The 17,622-nt window shown below is 44.9% G+C and overlaps 1 protein-coding gene across 1 annotated transcript in view; it reads left to right on the top strand.

The window, feature by feature from the left end:
- The window catches only part of TBXAS1 (thromboxane A synthase 1), a 168,496-nt gene that overhangs the window by 86,742 nt on the left and 64,132 nt on the right, over window positions 1–17,622 (top strand). Inside the window, exon 5 of the mRNA XM_052638917.1 lies at window positions 1,546–1,662. Within this exon, the coding sequence (XP_052494877.1) occupies window positions 1,546–1,662 (117 nt within the window). The remainder of the gene's footprint in view (window positions 1–1,545; window positions 1,663–17,622) is intronic.

Raw genomic sequence — 17,622 nt, forward strand, 5'->3', positions numbered from 1 at the left:
GGTTCTGAAGAAAGCTTGGTCCTCCAGTCCCTCTACTTCCCCTCACCGTGCAGCCCTAGGGCTAGGGATGCTCTGAACGGCCATGGAGTCCCCCCAGTTTTGACCTTGGTCAGAGTGTCTGGTTTTTGGAAGGAAGAAAATGGCCTGGGAAGAAGGGATGATGAGAAGGGATTTCCCTGGTGGTCCAGTGGTTAAGAATCCACTATGCAACGCAAGGGATGTGGGTTCAATCCCTGATTGGGGAACTAAGATCCCACGCGCTATGGAGCAACTAAGCCAGCACACTACAACTAGAGAATCCATGCACTGCAACTAAGACTGCAGCAGCCAAATACATTAAATATTTTTTTTAAAGAAGAAGGGATGAGAAGACCTCATTCTTTGCATGCTTCCAGATTCAGCAGGACTATCTTCTCCTCAGGGAAGCCTTCCTGGCCATTTAATCCCCTATCATTTTCTCACCTTGCTGCCCCCACTCCACTCCCTTCATAAGGGGCTTCCCTGGTAGCTCAGTTGGTAAAGAATCCGCCTGCAATGCAGGAGACCCCGGTTCAATTCCTGGGTCAGGAAGATCCCTGGAGAAGGGATAGGCTACCCACTCCAGTATTCTTGGGCTTCCCTGGTGAACAGATGGTAAAGAATCCACCAGCAATACGGGAGAGCTGGGTTTGGAAGATCCCCTGGAGGAGGGCAAGGCAACCCACTCCAGTATTCTTGCCTGGAGAAACCCCATGGACAGAGGAGCCTGGTGGGCTACAGTCCATGGGGTCACAAAGAGTTGGACATGACTGAGCAACTAAGCACATCACTCCCTTCATAACACATACTTTCCCTTGAACTATAACGATAGCTATTTGTCGGTTTAGGAGCCATCTGCTTCCCCACTAGACTACCAACTCAGTGAGAGTCAGGGCAATGTCTTCTTTATTTAGCACTGTAGAGGCAACTTCTCACATAGACATTCAACAGACATTTGCTGAATGAGAAAAATGAATGAATGAATGAGTGAAAGCACACACATACATGGTGACAGGCCTTCTCTTGGAAGCAGCTCTGTTGACACATGCTTCTTAAGGACTCTCTTCCTTCCCTTCCCCTCTCCCACCCACATTCCAAGGACCCAGACATCTGGCCCAACCTAACCAATCTAGCCACACAAAACCCCTTGCCACATAGTTCAGACATGACACTCAATCCCAGGAAAGACCAGCCCACCTCCAAGAAGCCTGCTGCTGGGTCTTCAGGGAATGTTCACTCAGCAAGGGGCTACGCAATACACAGAAGCCACTGAGTTGTCTGTGGTGATGACCGCAGAGTAATGAGGTAGAACTGGGTCAGACGAGCCTCCCCGTCTGCTCCCAGGGAGCCTCAGCCATGGATTTTGAGATCACTGTGCATGAGACTTTATATTCCTCATATCCTTGCAAGAGAAATCTAAATGTTGGTCATGGGTGACTTTAACCAGAGTGTTTATTGTGGACTCTGACCACCGAGCTGGCTTGGGCATCCTGGAGTCCTAACTCTCTGCTTGTCTCTTTCCAAAAGGCAACGGGTTTGGAGCCCAAACCAGTGGCCGACAGTGTCCTGTTCTTACGTGACAAAAGATGGGAAGAGGTCAGAAGTGTCCTGACTACGGCTTTCAGTCCTGAAAAACTGAGTGAGGTAAGACACAAGAAATGCAGAGTATCTTCTGTAAGGAGCAGGTTTCCTCTCTACAGATTGTGAGGGAAGGGGGTTCGCTTTGCGTCACTTGTCCAATGTCCTGCCCGCTGTGCCCTTCAATCCTGTTATCCAGAAAGCATATGAAATTGTCCTGGAGAGTCCTCCCCTTCTCCAACCTATCACAGCCCCAGTTGCTATGAGTGTAGTGAGTCAGCACGCACACAGGGCTCTCCTGCTGAGTCCCAAGCTCTGGCCAGAGCACTCTGAGGGCACCCAGGAGAAAACTGGAGGGGCTCTCCCCAGACTTTCCTGTATAACAGATCACCTGGAGATCTTGTTAAAATGCAGATTCTGATTCTGTAGGTCTGGGGTGGGCCCTGAGATTCTGAATCTCTAACAAGCTCCCTGGTGATGCGGATACTTCTGAACAGTGAGCCACACTTTACATGTTGTTGTTCAGTCTCTCAGTCATGTCCAACTCTTTGCGACCTGATGGACTGCAGCTCACCAGGCTTCCCTGTCCTTCACCATCTCCCAGAGTTAGCTCAAACTCATGTCCTTTGAGTCGATGATGTCATCCAACCATCTCATCCTCTGTTGTCCCCTTCTCCTCCTGTCTTCATAGTCTAGATAGTAAGGAAATAGAGAACATCCTGAAACAAAGGGGAGCTTTGAGTCAAGTCTGAAATAGGGAAGAAATGGCCATGGATTATTAGGGAGGGGTATGAGAACGGCCTTGACAGGCCTCCAGGCAGCCAGGCACACCCAGGCTAATCCTCATGGCCAAGTCAGAGGGAAGAGTCTCACTTACAAGATGGCATTAAACCCAGGCTCCCTCCTTCCCCCAGCTAGGGATCCACCCTTCCCTACTAGTTGTACAAATAAAACCTACTGTTTGTCCTGCTTCCTGGCCAAGTTCTCTCACTTGATCCTCACTGAAGGCACTTCAACTGCTGGTCTGACTTTGATGTCTGTTCTGAATTCTGCAACAGCTCAGGACTGTGTCCTTCAGCCCTTCCGAAGAGAAATGGCGAAGGGGCTGCTATGGTTTTTCCAGTAGTCTTATATGGATGTGAGAGTTGGACCATAAAAAAGGCTGATCAGTGAAGAATTGATGCTTTCAAACTGTGGTGTTGGAGAAGACTCTTGAGTATCCCTTGGACTGCAAGGAGATCAAACCAGTCAGTCCTAAAGGAATCAGCTCTGAATATTCATTGGAAAGACTGATGCTGAAGCTGAAGCTCCAATACTTTGGCCACCTGATATGAAGAGCTGATTTATTGGAGAAGACTCTGATGCTGAGAAAGACTGAAGGCAGGAAAAGGGGATGACAGAGGATGAGATAATTGGATGGCATCACCGACTCAATGGACATGTGCTTGAGCAAGCTCCAGGAGATGGTGAAGGACAGGGAAGCCTGGCATGCTGCAGGCCACAGGGTCACACGACTGAGCAACTGAACGCCAATGGAAGCTCACATCCCCTGGAGAAAGATAATGGCAACCCACTCCAGTATCTTGCCTGGAGAAGTCCATGGGCAGAGGAGACTGGCAGGCTATAGTCCATAGGGTCACAAAGAGTTGGACACCGTCAGAGCAACTAACACTTTCACTTTCGCTTCAAAGCTCACATAGTTCTTACCACGTGCCAGACAACACTAAGGGTTCCTCCTTGTTTCAGAGAGAAACCTCCTTTCTCTCTGGTAAAGCTGTCTGAGAAATAAACTCTGCCTTCAGGGAGTGTGGGCTTGCTAATGCTTCACTATGAGCAACAGCAGCCTATCCCGGGAGAAGGGCGTGGACCCCATCCCTCAAGAGCAGGCCCGCGCATGCTCAGTGCCTCCTTTCTGCGCCAGGGCCTGATATGCGAGGGAGCGTAGAGCCGGAGTGGGTATGCAGTCGTGTCACCTGGGGAGCTCTGCAAGCTATTGCTGTCTGGGCCCCACATGGAGATGAAATTGGTTTGGTTTGGTTTGGAATGCAGCCTGGTTTTGAGGGGACTTTACAGCTCCCCAGGCAATTCTGATGTAAAGCTGGAATTGGGAACCACCGATGGTAGAGAAGTTCCCCACAAGGAAATATGAGAAGGGGACTGTCTTTCTATAGGTGGAGCCCAGAGCCCTGCTCCACAGTCAGCTGTGTTATATAGACTGAGGATTCATGTGAGAATTAGTTTGAAAGAAGGGCCTGCTTCTTTAAAAAGCTGTAAAGCATTATCTGGATCACCTTTATTACACCTGGTCACTAAAATGTTGAGTTAACCAGAAGGAGGGGAGGGAGGAGCAGAGATAGGTAAACCATGGGCTTGCATCAGGAGCTCAAACAGGTTGTGCCGTCACACTTCCTTATTCGTCAGTAAACAATGACTGTAGATGCAGAAAGAATCTCATCATTCCTTAAAGAAATTGATGAAGGGTATCTGATTTTTTTTTAAGCAAGAAAGAAAGATTTTGTTTGTTTTTGACAGTTTTGTGCCCTGTTTCTTTGAAGGAACAAAAGAAAAAAGAGGGACTTTTTTGGTGGTCCAGTGGTTAAGGCTTCGACTTCCAGTGCAGGGGGTGTGGGTTCAATCCTTGGTTGCCGAGCTAAGGTCTCATGTGCCTTGGGGCCAAAAAAACCAAAACATAAAACAGAAGCAATATTGTAACAAATTCAATAAAGAATTTTTTTTAATGGTCCATATAAAAGAAAAGATAAGACCCTTATCAGGGTCTCAATTTCTTTAACATTTTACAGGGTACACTCTAGAAACTGATACAGTGTCATTAGTTCAGTTCAGTTCCGTCGCTCAGTCGTGTCCGACTCTGCGACCCCATGAGTCGCAGCACGCCAGGCCTCCCTGTCCATCACCATCTCCCGGAGTTCACTTAGACTCGCGTCCATCGAGTCCATGATGCCATCCAGCCATCTCATCCTCAGTCGTCCCCTTCTCCTCCTGCCCCCAATCCCTCCCAGCATCAGAGTCTTTTCCAATGAGTCAACTCTTCGCATGAGGTGGCCAAAGTACTGGAGCTTCAGCTTTAGCATCATTCCTTCCAAAGAAATCCCAGGACTGATCTCCTTCAGAATGGACTGGTTGGATCTCCTTGCAGTCCAAGGGACTCTCGAGAGTCTTCTCCAACACCACAGTTCAAAAGCATCAATTCTTCGGCGCTCAGCCTTCTTCATAGTCCAACTCTCACATCCATACATGACCACAGGAAAAACCATATCCTTGACTAGATGGACCTTAGTTGGCAAAGTAATGTCTCTGCTTTTGAATATACTATCTAGGTTGCCCAAACAAATTTAGTGCTCCTGGGATCCAATGAATTTTCTCCTTTTGGTTCAGAAATAAAATTCTTAGTGCCTGAATTAGCTGCAGAAAACAGATTTCCTCTAAGAGGTTCATAGCATTAAGATGTCTAGGAGAAAGGGGCTGGTAAGAAATAAGAGGGAGGGTGAGGAGAGTGGAGGAAAGAAAGAGGGGGAAGAAATTTAATAGATTCCCTAGGTTTTGCTTCAGATCTATCTCATTGTTTAGCATATTCTACAAGTAAACTTAAAGCTCCTTTGGAAATCGTCTTTCTACTCAATACAGTTCAGTTTAGGTTTCTGGGTTCCCATAAAAAGGATGCTGTTCCCAGACAGAGGGAGTCACCTTTGTCCCCACCTGTGGAGAGTTTAGACCTGCTGACTTTAAGGTTTCTGGGGGACATCTAAGGCAGAAGTTGGCAGCACATCTTGAGCTCAGGAGAGAAAGGTAAGAAAGATGGGCCATGGGGATGTAAATATACAGTGTAAGGAATATGATCAATAATACTGTAATAACTTCATATGAAGACAGATGGTTACTAGATGTAGGATAATCATCATTTCATAATGAATGTGAAAGTCACATCAGCATGTAGTACACATAAGCTAACATAATATTGTATGTCAACTATATTTCAATTTTTAAAAAGAAAAGAAATTTTTTTTAAAAAGACAGAAAACCCAGACATGGGTGAGCTCACCCCAGGAGTGTACAGAGAATGAGAAGAGAGTCGCAGGGAGAACCATAAATAAGTGAGGGGCAGAGGAGAGATCTATTAATACAAAGATGACTTGGGAAGAACAGCTTGACATCGAAGTCTAGGAGAGTGTGGATGGGAAAATGTTTTTCGAGGAGGAAGCAGCCGCCAAAGGTGTTAAATGCTGCTTAAACAGAAAGAAACACGAGGACTAATAAGCACATGACAAAGGTAATATTTTTCAAATGTTGAACCAGTGTCTGCGTGCTTCACGCTCCATAAACCATGTCCTGGATTTTCTCTCCCCGACTGAATCCTTGCTTCAGAAGTAGGTGGCAGGCGCCATCTTGGAGCTGGAAGCTTTGTAGGGAGTAAAGTTTTCCTAATTCCCAAAGCAGCTCTCTCTGCATATGAAGAGCAGAGTTTGGAGCTCTGAGTAAGGAGTGTTACTGTACACCAAGGTGTAGACAGATGCATGCTTTTCTATCCTATGGAAGTTAGGTGAAGGAGAGAAAAAGGGAGAGCTGGCTGCCAGATATCAGTGTCCTGACTGCCTCCTTTCCCAGCCTCCGTGACCCTCAGGGTTTCTGGATGCCCCCCTGGACTTGAGCTTCTCATTGGCTTTTGCTTTCTAGACTGGTTCTCAAGCCCTGTGTGACCAGGAGCTGTATGAAAATTACCTAATATCCTTGTTTAAAACAGTTAATTCCAAGGACTTCTCTGTGGGTCCAGTGGCTAAGACTCCATGCTCCCAGGTTCGATCCCTGGTCAGGGAACTAGATTTTATATGCTGCAACTAAAGAGGTCCTACACTGGCAATGAAGACTCAGTGCAGTCAAATAAATAAAGAAATAAAAACATATGTGCTTCCCAGATGGTGCTAGTGGTAAGGAACCCACCTGCCAATGCAGGAGACGCAAGAGACTTGTGTTTGATCCCTGGATCAGGAATATCCCCTGGAGTAGGAAATAGCAACCCTCTCCAGTATTCTTGCTTGGAGAATCCCATGGACAGAGGAGCCTGGGGGGCTACAGTCCACAGGGTTGCAAAGAGTGGGACATGACTGAGCATCTTAGCATAGCACAGCATACCCCAGGACCTGCAGAATGAGGATTTCTAGGGTGACTGAGAATCTATATGTTTTACAAGTTCCCAGGCAGGATTCTGGTTAAAGCCAAAGTGGAATGCACTGGTGGTTCCAATCTGCCTCTTGGTCCCTTGTCTGACCTTCTCAACCTGCAGTCTCCCCAGGCTTGCAAGGGCTGGGCCCCAGAACCCCCCACTCCCTTCCCAGTTTTATTTTTCTCTGTGGTGCTATCACCAGCTAACATTCCATTTATTTTATTTATTTTTCTCCTCTATTGTTCATTGTATAGCATGAAGCACAAGATGGGCACACAATAATGATTTGCTGGACGGATGGATGGATGGGGAATCAGAGAATGTACAACTAAGATAAAAAGGAAACGAAAGGGAAAGAGTTTCATCAAAGAACAATTATGTAAGAGGATGGAGCCAATTTGGGGCTCTCTCTTTAGAGGGTCTCAGGCCTACGCATGCAGAAATAGAGAAAGCAGCTCACACAGACACAGAGAGGGGAAGGAGGCTCACCACGGGCCTTGGGTGGAGCAGATGGAAGAGAGGAGCTCAGGAACCCACAGGAGCCATAAGTCCACTCAGTCGAGGGTGCCTGATTCAGTTTTCCCAGAAATAGCTTTGAAATATCAATGTAATCTCCAGTCCTTTCTGAATGTGTAAGTTGCTTTTGAACTTTTATTATCAAACCTCCGAGTCTATTATTATCATTATTTTGCTGCACTGTACAACAAACAGGGGCTTAGTTCCTTGACCAGGGATTGAACCCATGCACCCCGCATCGGGAGTGCAGAGTCTTAACTACTGGACTGCCAGGGAAGCCCCACTTCAGTGTTTATTCTTGAAATAGAGATTTGTTTTCCCTTGAATTCTGAGGCCTTTCCCTTCAGCCCCTGGCAGCCTAAGTCCTTTACTTCCTGCGTCTGTGTCATTAATATTCAAAAAGCTTTGGATGGCACCATCTTTATTTGTTGGCTATTAGGCTCCCATGGCCAACAAGGCTTGAAAGTTCCTTTAAAATCAGCATTCTTTCATGAATCCTTAGTTTTATTTAAAATAAAATTGGTTTTTGGTTTACATCTTACCAGGGATAATATAGAGAGATAGAGAAGGAGTGAAAATTTGATTGACGCACCCCTGGTTTCAGAAGAGACGATTGCAATCATGGTCCAGTGACAGACAAGTTACTGGGGTTTATATTAAAAGATGGCTGAGTGTTACTGTGAAAACAACTTTTTTTTTTATTAGAGAAAATATTGTCTGACTAGCCTGCCAGATTTTCACCCTAAAAGATTGTTTTTTTAAAGGGGGCAATGAGCAGATTTATGTGAATTTTTACAGACTCTTTGCTAGATTCTTCCCAAAGACTATTAATAAGTAACCCTGGGATTGTGTAAAAATTTATTATGGGTCAGGAAGTAAATAGATTTAATTTCAAGGAACAAAACTGGGAATAAATTAATCCTTCTCTGAGGGAAATATATAAATAATAGGATTCACTGGGGACCCAGGTTAGTGCTAATTTTATTTTCAAATTTTATAACTTATCTGAGAGAGGGAGAACACCATGAAATTTATGCATTTGTATATTTCTCCAAATTCTTCTGATGTGAAAAATATTAAATCAATTGGGATAAATTTCTAAGACTCTTCTAAGATTTGTAAGTCAGCATGAAAGCGACAGATAACCTTCAGTGTAAGCAAGAATAAAATAGTACATTTAGGACACAAGCATTTAAATGGTACTTATATGATGATGAACTCCAAGCTATGAATTACTACCAAGGAGAAGGATTTGAAATCATTGAGGACTGGGAAGGCCCCATGGTCATCTAATTCAGCAAAATATTGCAAACCAGATTTCTCTATGCATAGGGATTCACTATGCATATTAAAGACTTAGGGGAAAAACTGCAGTAAAGAAATATGTTTAATTTTGTTCATTCTGGGTTCAAATAAGTTTCTAATAAGTGAAAACAGGAGTTAACATCAGAGTTGACAATGGAAAGAAATGAGGCGTTGAGCACTGTGCCTTTGGAAGTAGATTCTACCAGGAACTCCGTGACCAAGCACCTCTAGCGAAAGCCAAGCTCCAAATTAGCTGGACCATGGATCCAACCCAGTACGGCAGCTTGAATCTCATCTGTCCTTAAAGCCTAATAAAGGAGATGGGTATTTGCTCATCACTCAGATAACTAAGCCCATGGTGACCCACAGAGCAGATAGAAAGAGACGTGGCAGCTCCATACAGGAGAGCCTGAAGCTGGGTGTGTCACTCAAGAGTAAGAGCCCATCATGTGTCTGCACATGGAGGACTCGGTAAAGAAAAGTCAGACCTACAGGGAAGTGGCTGTGAATCTAGCTCCGATGCCTAATGGTTCGCTTTCATCCAGATGTGCCCTGTCAGGAAGGCATCGTCAATAATGTATGAATCTTGAAGGCGGAGACAGATGCGGTTATTATTCCCTCTAGGCCTTTCCTGCCTTGGAGAAGACATATGACTCGGGAATGACTACAATTTAAAAAAATTTAAGTTGATACCACCAGCTTATGAGTAAATGTGTAGCTCCGATCATTTCAGAGCAAATGTCTTTGCAGAATTCCAGTCATCTTCGCAGTTTAGTTTGGCCTGTAAATTTTCACAGTAAACGCTTCAGACAATAACACACAAGAGCTTCTCGAAGAGAACACAGCCTTCCTGTGGGGTTGGAGCAAGCAGCTTTCTCTGGGCTGCATCAGCCTCCAGAAGCCTATTTTTAATATTTGCTTTTATTTCTTAATCCTTCCAGACAATAAACATGAAGTCATTATAGCCAAGTGTGGCTGGGGTAATAAATACTTCAGAGTCCAAAAATACATGGTCCCTGCCTGACCAATTGCCCATTTTCCAGAAGGTCTAGGTATTTATCTAGCAGCAAGAGACCATTATCTTGCCACACAGTTTATTCTGCTGACACCTAATCTCCTAATTAAAATCGGTATAATGATGGACTGTTTAAATTCTGGTTAAACATGTTCCTTTTCCATTTGCATTCGAAAGAAAACACACTCCTCATCACGGGCACCCCATCCTGGGTTCTAATTTGGTTTTCCCTTGCCGGCATCATCATGGCACTCCAACTTGCTGCTGGTTAAATCTAAAAGAGCATCTAAATATGCCTCCCAGCTTGCCTGTTGCTTGGCAACACCAGCAGCCACCTCCTCATCAGGGTGAGTCCTAATTGGTCACAACTCTTGACAGGAGCCACTGACTTGTTAGAAATGACACTTGACTATTCACCTAGATGGCTAGAGCTAATATTTATCAGCAGGAAGTTTTGTGTAAGATAAGTCATGGATGTTTTTAATTACCTGGGTGGCAGAAGGAGGCCACAAGTTTCATTAACTGCTGTTAATTTTACATTTGTTAGTCACCAGTTTACAGTACTCTTAACATATTACTTTTTCCATTATCCAACAATATGTCTAAATACCATCTCCCTTCCCTATTAGCTGACCCTTATTTATTCAGGAAATCCCCCTTCTGACATCTGTTCCCAAAACAGCATTACAAACAGGTCTAAGAATGTCACACAGAAGGAAACATTGAATTCATACAATTCAACCAATACTTATCAGCTCCTGGCCCTAAGGGGTTTATCATATAGGAGGTGCAGAAATTCCTACACTGTTACAGACTGTGACACAGCTCAGGTCTTCTCTTGAGCACCAGAAGCTGCTTTAGGAGCGCTGGGGGTGAGCAGCATTGCAACTGAGCCTTGATGCTTTTACTGAGTGTTAATGGAGGGAGAAGGTGCATGGCAGGTGGAATGAGAGGCAGGAACAAAGACATCTAGACAGAAAGTACAGGGTGTCTTCAGGGACTGGAGGAGTACAAATGGGCTGGAACACTAAGTACGTGTAAGGGATTAGTGAGGGGAGACTGGAACGAGGGGTGAGGCATGACTTTGGCTGTTCTGTGCCAGGGCAAGGCTTGGTGGGAACTTCACTGGAGAGTGCTGCTGCTGCTGCTGCTAAGTCGCTTCAGTCATGTCCAACTCTGTGCGACCCCATAGACGGCAGCCCACCAGGCTCCCCCGTCCCTGGGATTCTCCAGGCAAGAACACTGGAGTGGGTTGCCATTTCCTTCTCCAATGCATGAACGTGAAAAGTGAAAGTGAAGTGGCTCAGTCGTGTCTGACTCTTAGCGACCCCATGGACTACAGCCCACCAGGCTCCTCCGTCCATGGGGTTTTCCAGGCAAGAGTACTGGAGTGGGGTGCCATCGCCTTCTCCGTCACTGGAGAGTGAGGAGCTGTTAAATCATTGAAAGCAGGGGAGGGAGGAAAAGGGGCTTCCTCTTCAGCTGTTTAACCTCCAAGATGCCACCTTGGACCCTGGGTTGGAGGAGGGGCCACTGTGGCCCCCAGGCAAGAGAGTCTATAGAGTCTCCACTGTGCTGTGGCCCCCAGGCAAGAGACTCCCGGGAGTGTGTTTGATCTGAGGGGTGTCCTCTGCTCAGGCTCTTCTCTGTGTCCCTCTTTGTGGGTGGACACGTGTCCCCTAGCCTACACACCATCTATGTGGGGGACATCCCAGTTGACACGGGAGGGACCCTCTTCTTCCCTTCCCCTGCTCAGGAATTGTGTCTTCCTTAGCACTCAGACCTACTCCGTTCGCCAAACTTCCAGGAGCTCCGCAGGCTTCATGGCGTGTGTTTGTTTACTTTTCAAGTTCATGGCATCAGAGCTGCACTGAGCAAAATTATAACCTAGAAGTTAATTAACAGAGGAGCAAAAGGAATGTGGATGCTGACTCTGGAGAAAAAGGCAACAAGCCAGGAGTCAGTGGATCTGGAATTCTAACTCTCACTTTTATTGAATTATTGAGCATAAATATAACCAGTTTCTTCCTTTTAGATCTTTATGTAATTCTGAAGTCAATGCATCAAAGAGCTGTCAAAAGGCCCTCTTAAGGATGTTGTTGTTGGAGACTTTGTTGGGCCCCACTAGGAAGCTGCCTGCTCTTTCCATGGTCCCCAAGCAACTGTCTCAGCTGCTGTTTAGTGACCTTGGAATCCTCGAATGTCCATGGAAAGGGACTCTGTAGCTTATTGCAATGAGCTCCTCACTTGGGAGTGGGGACTTAACTGCAGAGAGAGTCACAGGACTTGTCCACAGTAAGAGAGAGAACCAGCACGGGTATCAGGTCTTTCATTCAGGGCTGGCTCCCAGCAAACTGCACTACATCCTTGCTACAATAGAAAGAACACTTCAGTTTCTTAATGTTTCTTACGTTGCTTCTGTGTTAAAGCCCTTAAGGAACACTGGCATCATGTTCTAGAGAAGCCACTGAATGGGTTGCCTTGTGCTCCTTTCTAACAGAGCAAATACTAAAGCCCTCAGTCATACAGGACAACATACACTAGTTGCCAGAAGAGGGTGACACTGAAGGTGTGTTAGCTATCTCTTGCTGTGTAATAAATTACCCCCAAACTTAGTTTAAAACAACAACCTTTTAGTAGTTCATTGATTCTGTGAGTCAGGAATCTGCATGGCTTAGAGGGGTACATCTGCATCAAGGTCAAGTAGTCAAGGTGTTGGCCTGGGCTGTGATCTCATCTGAAGTCTTGACCAGGAGGAAATCTGTTTTCAAGCTAGGAAACTTGTTCTATGCACTTCAATCAATGGGAATCTCCACAGAATCTCAGCAATACATTGCTCAGATGACAAGTATTTTCAGAAGACCCAGCTGGTGACTGAATATAGAATAGATTGGAAAGAGAAAAGACATGAGGCATTTTCAAAAATTGCTTTCTTAGTATACCTATATCCCAGGCACTATACAAGGCATTGCGCACTTAGTCGCTCAGTCGTGTCCGACTGTCTGCGACCCCATGGACTGTAGCCCGCCAGGCTCCTCTGTCCATGGGATTCTCCAGGCAAGAATACTGGAGTGAGTTGCCATGCCCTCCTCCAATACAAGGCATTAGGACTATTAATATAAAGATGCTTAAGATACAGTTTTGTTTTCAAGAAGCAGATGTCAGCTCTGTTCCAAGTGATGAGTAGCAAAGCCTGAATCAGAGTGATCACTGGGGAGATAAAAATGAAGAAACAGATGCCAGAACGGAAGTGATGTTAACATGGTGAGGAAAGAACAGGTGACCAAAAGGACTTTTCTGGGAGGAATAAGAGATGCCAGGCATCCAAACAGTCTGGGAGCATGGGACTGTTTCAGAGGAAGTCGGGGTACTCACTGCATTCTAAACCATTTACACATTTTGTTCTTAATCTTTGACACAAGTTTTCAACAGAAATATCATTATTCCCATTCTGCAGATGAATAAATAGACTGACTAAGGTTAAATGATTTGCCCAAGGTCACACAATTAGAAAGGGCCAAGGAGAGGAAACCTATTCATTGGTTTTGAGTGTTTTCTCTCCCCAGGTCAAGTATATTTAACAACTTCAGAGTCTTGGCCTCAAGAAGACCTCTCTACCTCTTGGAATTAACTCTGTTATGCTCTGTCCACACCTTGAATCCAATTCCTCAGACTCAGTCCATAAAGATACTATTTGTTTTTAACTGGACAATTGAATAATGCTGTAAACTCCAGATGAGCAAGGACTTCCTACTTTGTGGAATTTCCTTCCCAGACTGACGATGGTGTTTTGCCCTTGATGACTACTAAGCTAAGCAGCCATACACTCAGCATCACCTTATAATAAAGATAGCCAACGTGAGAGGTGAGAAAGGCAGAATAGGAAAATTTTCCCCAGGCTTGGCTGCTGGACAATAACCCTTCCCCCCAAAGCATTCTTTAAAAAATTAATAACATTAATATTTTATCCGATTGTAAATATAACATGTATGCTTTATGAAGAAATGTGGGATAAACAAAAGTAGGAAGCATTCATTATCCTACGAAGAAGAGGAAACAGAACAAATGAGTCTTTTGTTCAGGCCTGTGAGATGATAGCACTGTATGTTCCTCTGTGCCTGTGTGTTTGCACAAGCCACCTAGGCCTGCTTGTCTGCTAATCTAGGGAAAGAACTGAGGGGTTTGTGGATTGTATAAAGATGATTGCAAGCCCAGCAAAGAGAGCTTTTGTTTGTATGCAACTCGTGTAAGAGTAAATATTCCATAACTGCTTGGGTACAAGGAAGAAAACCTGAAATGGTGGCTATTGGCGAACAGACAGATTATGCTCCACTGTCTTATCATCTTTTCTCCACACTGTTTTTTAAAACATTTTTCATATTACATGCCCCATCTCATATCACATTAACCTAAATAAAAATGTCATTATCCATTCAGTTCAACAGACAGCAGGCAGAGTATGGTAGAAATTACAATCACGCCAGCTGACAACAAAGCATTCTAATCATGAGCACACAGAAGAACCGAGGGTGGGCAGCCGGTCCAGCCCCCATTTTGCACTGTCCAGGCATGTGATTGCGGTCAATGAGGGGAGACCCTTCTTTATACACAGGACATGCTTCTGAAGAGTTGCGTGTAAATCAAATTTCATGTTGCATCCCAGTTTTGTTGCATTAAGGAAGCTTCTAGCTTGATATCTAAAGAGACTTCCTTTCAAATGGCATTTTTCTTTTTACCATGTTACTATTCCTCTGAAATAAATTGAAAAGATATTTTGGCATATGAAATTATATTAAGGCACAGTTCATTTGAACTACTAATTTTATTAAAATAATGGAAGGAAAGGTGGTCAGTGAGCCAGTCATAGGAATGTGGCTTAGACAGTATTGAGTTCTCCAACATTAAGTAAGTCTGAGATTTACTGAGAGTAACAGCCTAGAGGCTATTAGAAGTGACCCCTTGGCCCATACTTTTGTACTAATGGATTATTAAATTGATGGTTTGTGAAAATTTAGAAACGAATGCAGTAGTCGAAAGAGTCTGCTCATAATTACCAAGATAGCAATTCAGGATAGTCATCCTCATTTCTTTTCTCCCTTTCTTTCTTTCTCTCTCACTCTTTTTTTTTTTTTCCTTTTGTTTAGTGGACTTCAGGATAGATAGATGAGACAAATTACATTTCTGTTTTGGCAGATCACTTCACAAAGTCTTCCTATGCTAACAACGATAAGATGGTGCCTGATAGAAGCTTTATTTAGATTCACACACAGCTGGTCAAAGAACTGGAAACAGTAACACTGACCAATTCCATGGCTGCTGAAAGCAGAGGGCCATAGCTCTGTGTCTGATCCTGTGTATACAGTGACAGACCAAAGGCTTACAAGGCACACTGACCAGCCTTCACATGGAACAAAGAAGGAATAGCCAAGGATACAGGAGATGAGTTTTGAATGCGTGAGTACACCCTTGGTCCACCCACGCCTAGTACAATTAACCAGCACTCTAAGCCCTTATGGCTTGATGAGCAGAAAATTCTTCACTAGCTTTCATCTACAAATGCTCCCTCCAAGAGTCTCTGCAGTAGGGAACATGGGAAGGGTCTCAGATACTCTGCCATCTCTCCACTGGGTGTGTAGGTGAGTTGTGCTTTAAGTATCTACTCCTTGACCTGCTGCCCGGCTGCCTGCAGGTTCCCGCACTGAGGAACCCATGCAATCCTGAGCTCAGGCCAGCTCACTGACTCTCACTCAACAGAGGTGCCCTTCTGCTTCTCTGACCATCCCCCATGGCCAGCAACGGGGCTCCTGGGGACACAGCACTTTCATTACACCCCAGACCACGTAGGGCTGGCTTGAAGGAAGTTATGGGAGTGAGGGGTCCAACAAGACTGCGTGCCCCTCCAACCTTGGGCAGCAGCAGCCCAGGCTGGCCCCCCTGCCAGGCCTCTCCAATCACCTGACTGTCTCAGGGCAGGAAAGAAATGACTCTGCTCAGAACAGATGGTAGGACAACTTTCTACAGAGGTGCATGTTAGGTCAATGTAAAGCCTTTCTAATAAATGGACACTCAAGCGTCAAAAAACCAATGGCACCTGATGATGACTCATGGAAAGAAAACTTGTGGTTTTTGTTGACCTGAACCTCAGTATTTGCCTGTGTTATGTGTCTTATCAAAAAGTCAACACATACCTGGCTTTGCAACTGACATGCAGGGAAGTGATCTCTGCCTTTCAGGAGTGATACTGATGAGAGAGAGAGAGAGAGAAAGAGAGAGAGAGAGAGAGAGAGAGAGAGAAGTAAGAGTGGAGAGTATAGGCAAACTATGCAGTGCCCAGAGTGGCTGAAGGGCTAGGGAAGGATGGTCCAGTGGATGCTGAGGGGTGAGGGGCAAAACTTGCTGTCCAGGTATCTGAAGCACCCAGGTGGCTCAGTGGTAAAGAATCCACCTGCCAATGCAGGAGACTCAGGATCAGTCCCTGGGTTGGGACGATCCCGCTGAGGAGGAAATGGAAACCCAATCTAGTAATCTTGCTGGGAAAATCCCATGGACAAAGGAGTCTGATGGACTACAGTCCAAGTTCAAGTTCAGTCGCTCAGTCGTGTCCAGCTGTTTGTGGCCCCATGGACTGAAGCGTGCCAGGCTTCCCTGTCCATCACCAACTCCCAGAGCTGGCTCAAACTCATGTCCATCAAGTCAGTGATGTCATCCAACCATCTCATCCTCTGTCGTCCCCTTCTCCTCCTGTCCTCAACCTTTCCCAGCATCAGGGTCTTTTCCAATGAGTTAATTCTTCGCATCAGGTGGCCAGAGTATTGGAGTTTCAGCTTCAGCCTCAGTCCTTCCAATGAATATTCAGGACTGATTTCCTGTAGGATGTACTGGTTGGCTCTCCTTGCATCCCAAGGGACTCTCAAGAGTCTTCTCCAACACCACATTTCAAAAGCATCAATTCTTCAGTGCTCAGCTTTCTTTGTGGTCCCACTCTTGCATCCACACATGACTACTGGAAAAACCATAACTTTGACTAGATGGACTTTTGTTGGCAAAATAATGTCTCTGCTTTTTAATATGCTGTCTAGCATGGTCATAACTTTTCTTCCAAGGACCAAGCGTCTTAATTTCATGGCTGCGGTCACCATCTGCAGTGATTTTGGAGCCCAAGAAAAGAAAGTCTCTCATTGTTTCCATTGTTTCCCCACCTATTTGCCATAAAGTGATGGGACTGGATGCCATGGTCTTAGTTTTCTGAATGTTGAGTTTTAAGCCAACCTTTTCACTCTCCTCCTTCACTTTCATCAAGAGGCTCTTTGGTCCCTTCTCTTTCTGCCGTAAGTGTGATGTCATCTGCATATCTGAGGTTATTGATATTTCTCCCAGAAATCTTGATTCCAGTTTGTGCTTCATCCAGCCCAGCATTGCCCATGATGTATTCTGCATATAAGTTAAATAAGCAGGGTGACCATATACAGCCTTGATGTACTCCTTTCCTGATTTGGAACCAGTCTGTTGTTCCATGCCCAGTTCTAGCTGTTGCTTCTTGACCTGCATACAGGTTTCTCAGGAGGCAGGTCATGTGGTCTGGTATTCCCATCTCTTTAAAATGGGCTACAGTCCATGGGGTCACAAAGAGTCAGCCACAACTATGCACACACGCACAGGGAAGCAGAAAGAAATGAAACCAGCCAGCAGGTGTTAGAGGGAATCAGATCCTGCCTCAGTACAACAATATAACTTCTAACAAATAGATTAACACTTTATAACCTTTCCCAGCACCTCAAGCCTTAACTGAACAGTGGTCTTATGTAATCATTAAAACTCATTCATTCACTCAATGAATTACTATGTACCAAGTGATGTTCGAAGTGCTGAGGATACAAAAATGAACAAACAGACAAAAATCTCCCCTGATTGCAGAAACTGATATTTTAGTGTCAAAAAAGTAAAATCTAAACATAAGCAACATTTCAAAGGAAGTTTTCCACAGGAAATACTCAAAACACTAGACTACAGC

Source organism: Budorcas taxicolor, chromosome 4 (assembly GCF_023091745.1).
Source record: "Budorcas taxicolor isolate Tak-1 chromosome 4, Takin1.1, whole genome shotgun sequence".
NCBI classification, from domain to species: domain Eukaryota; kingdom Metazoa; phylum Chordata; class Mammalia; order Artiodactyla; family Bovidae; genus Budorcas; species Budorcas taxicolor.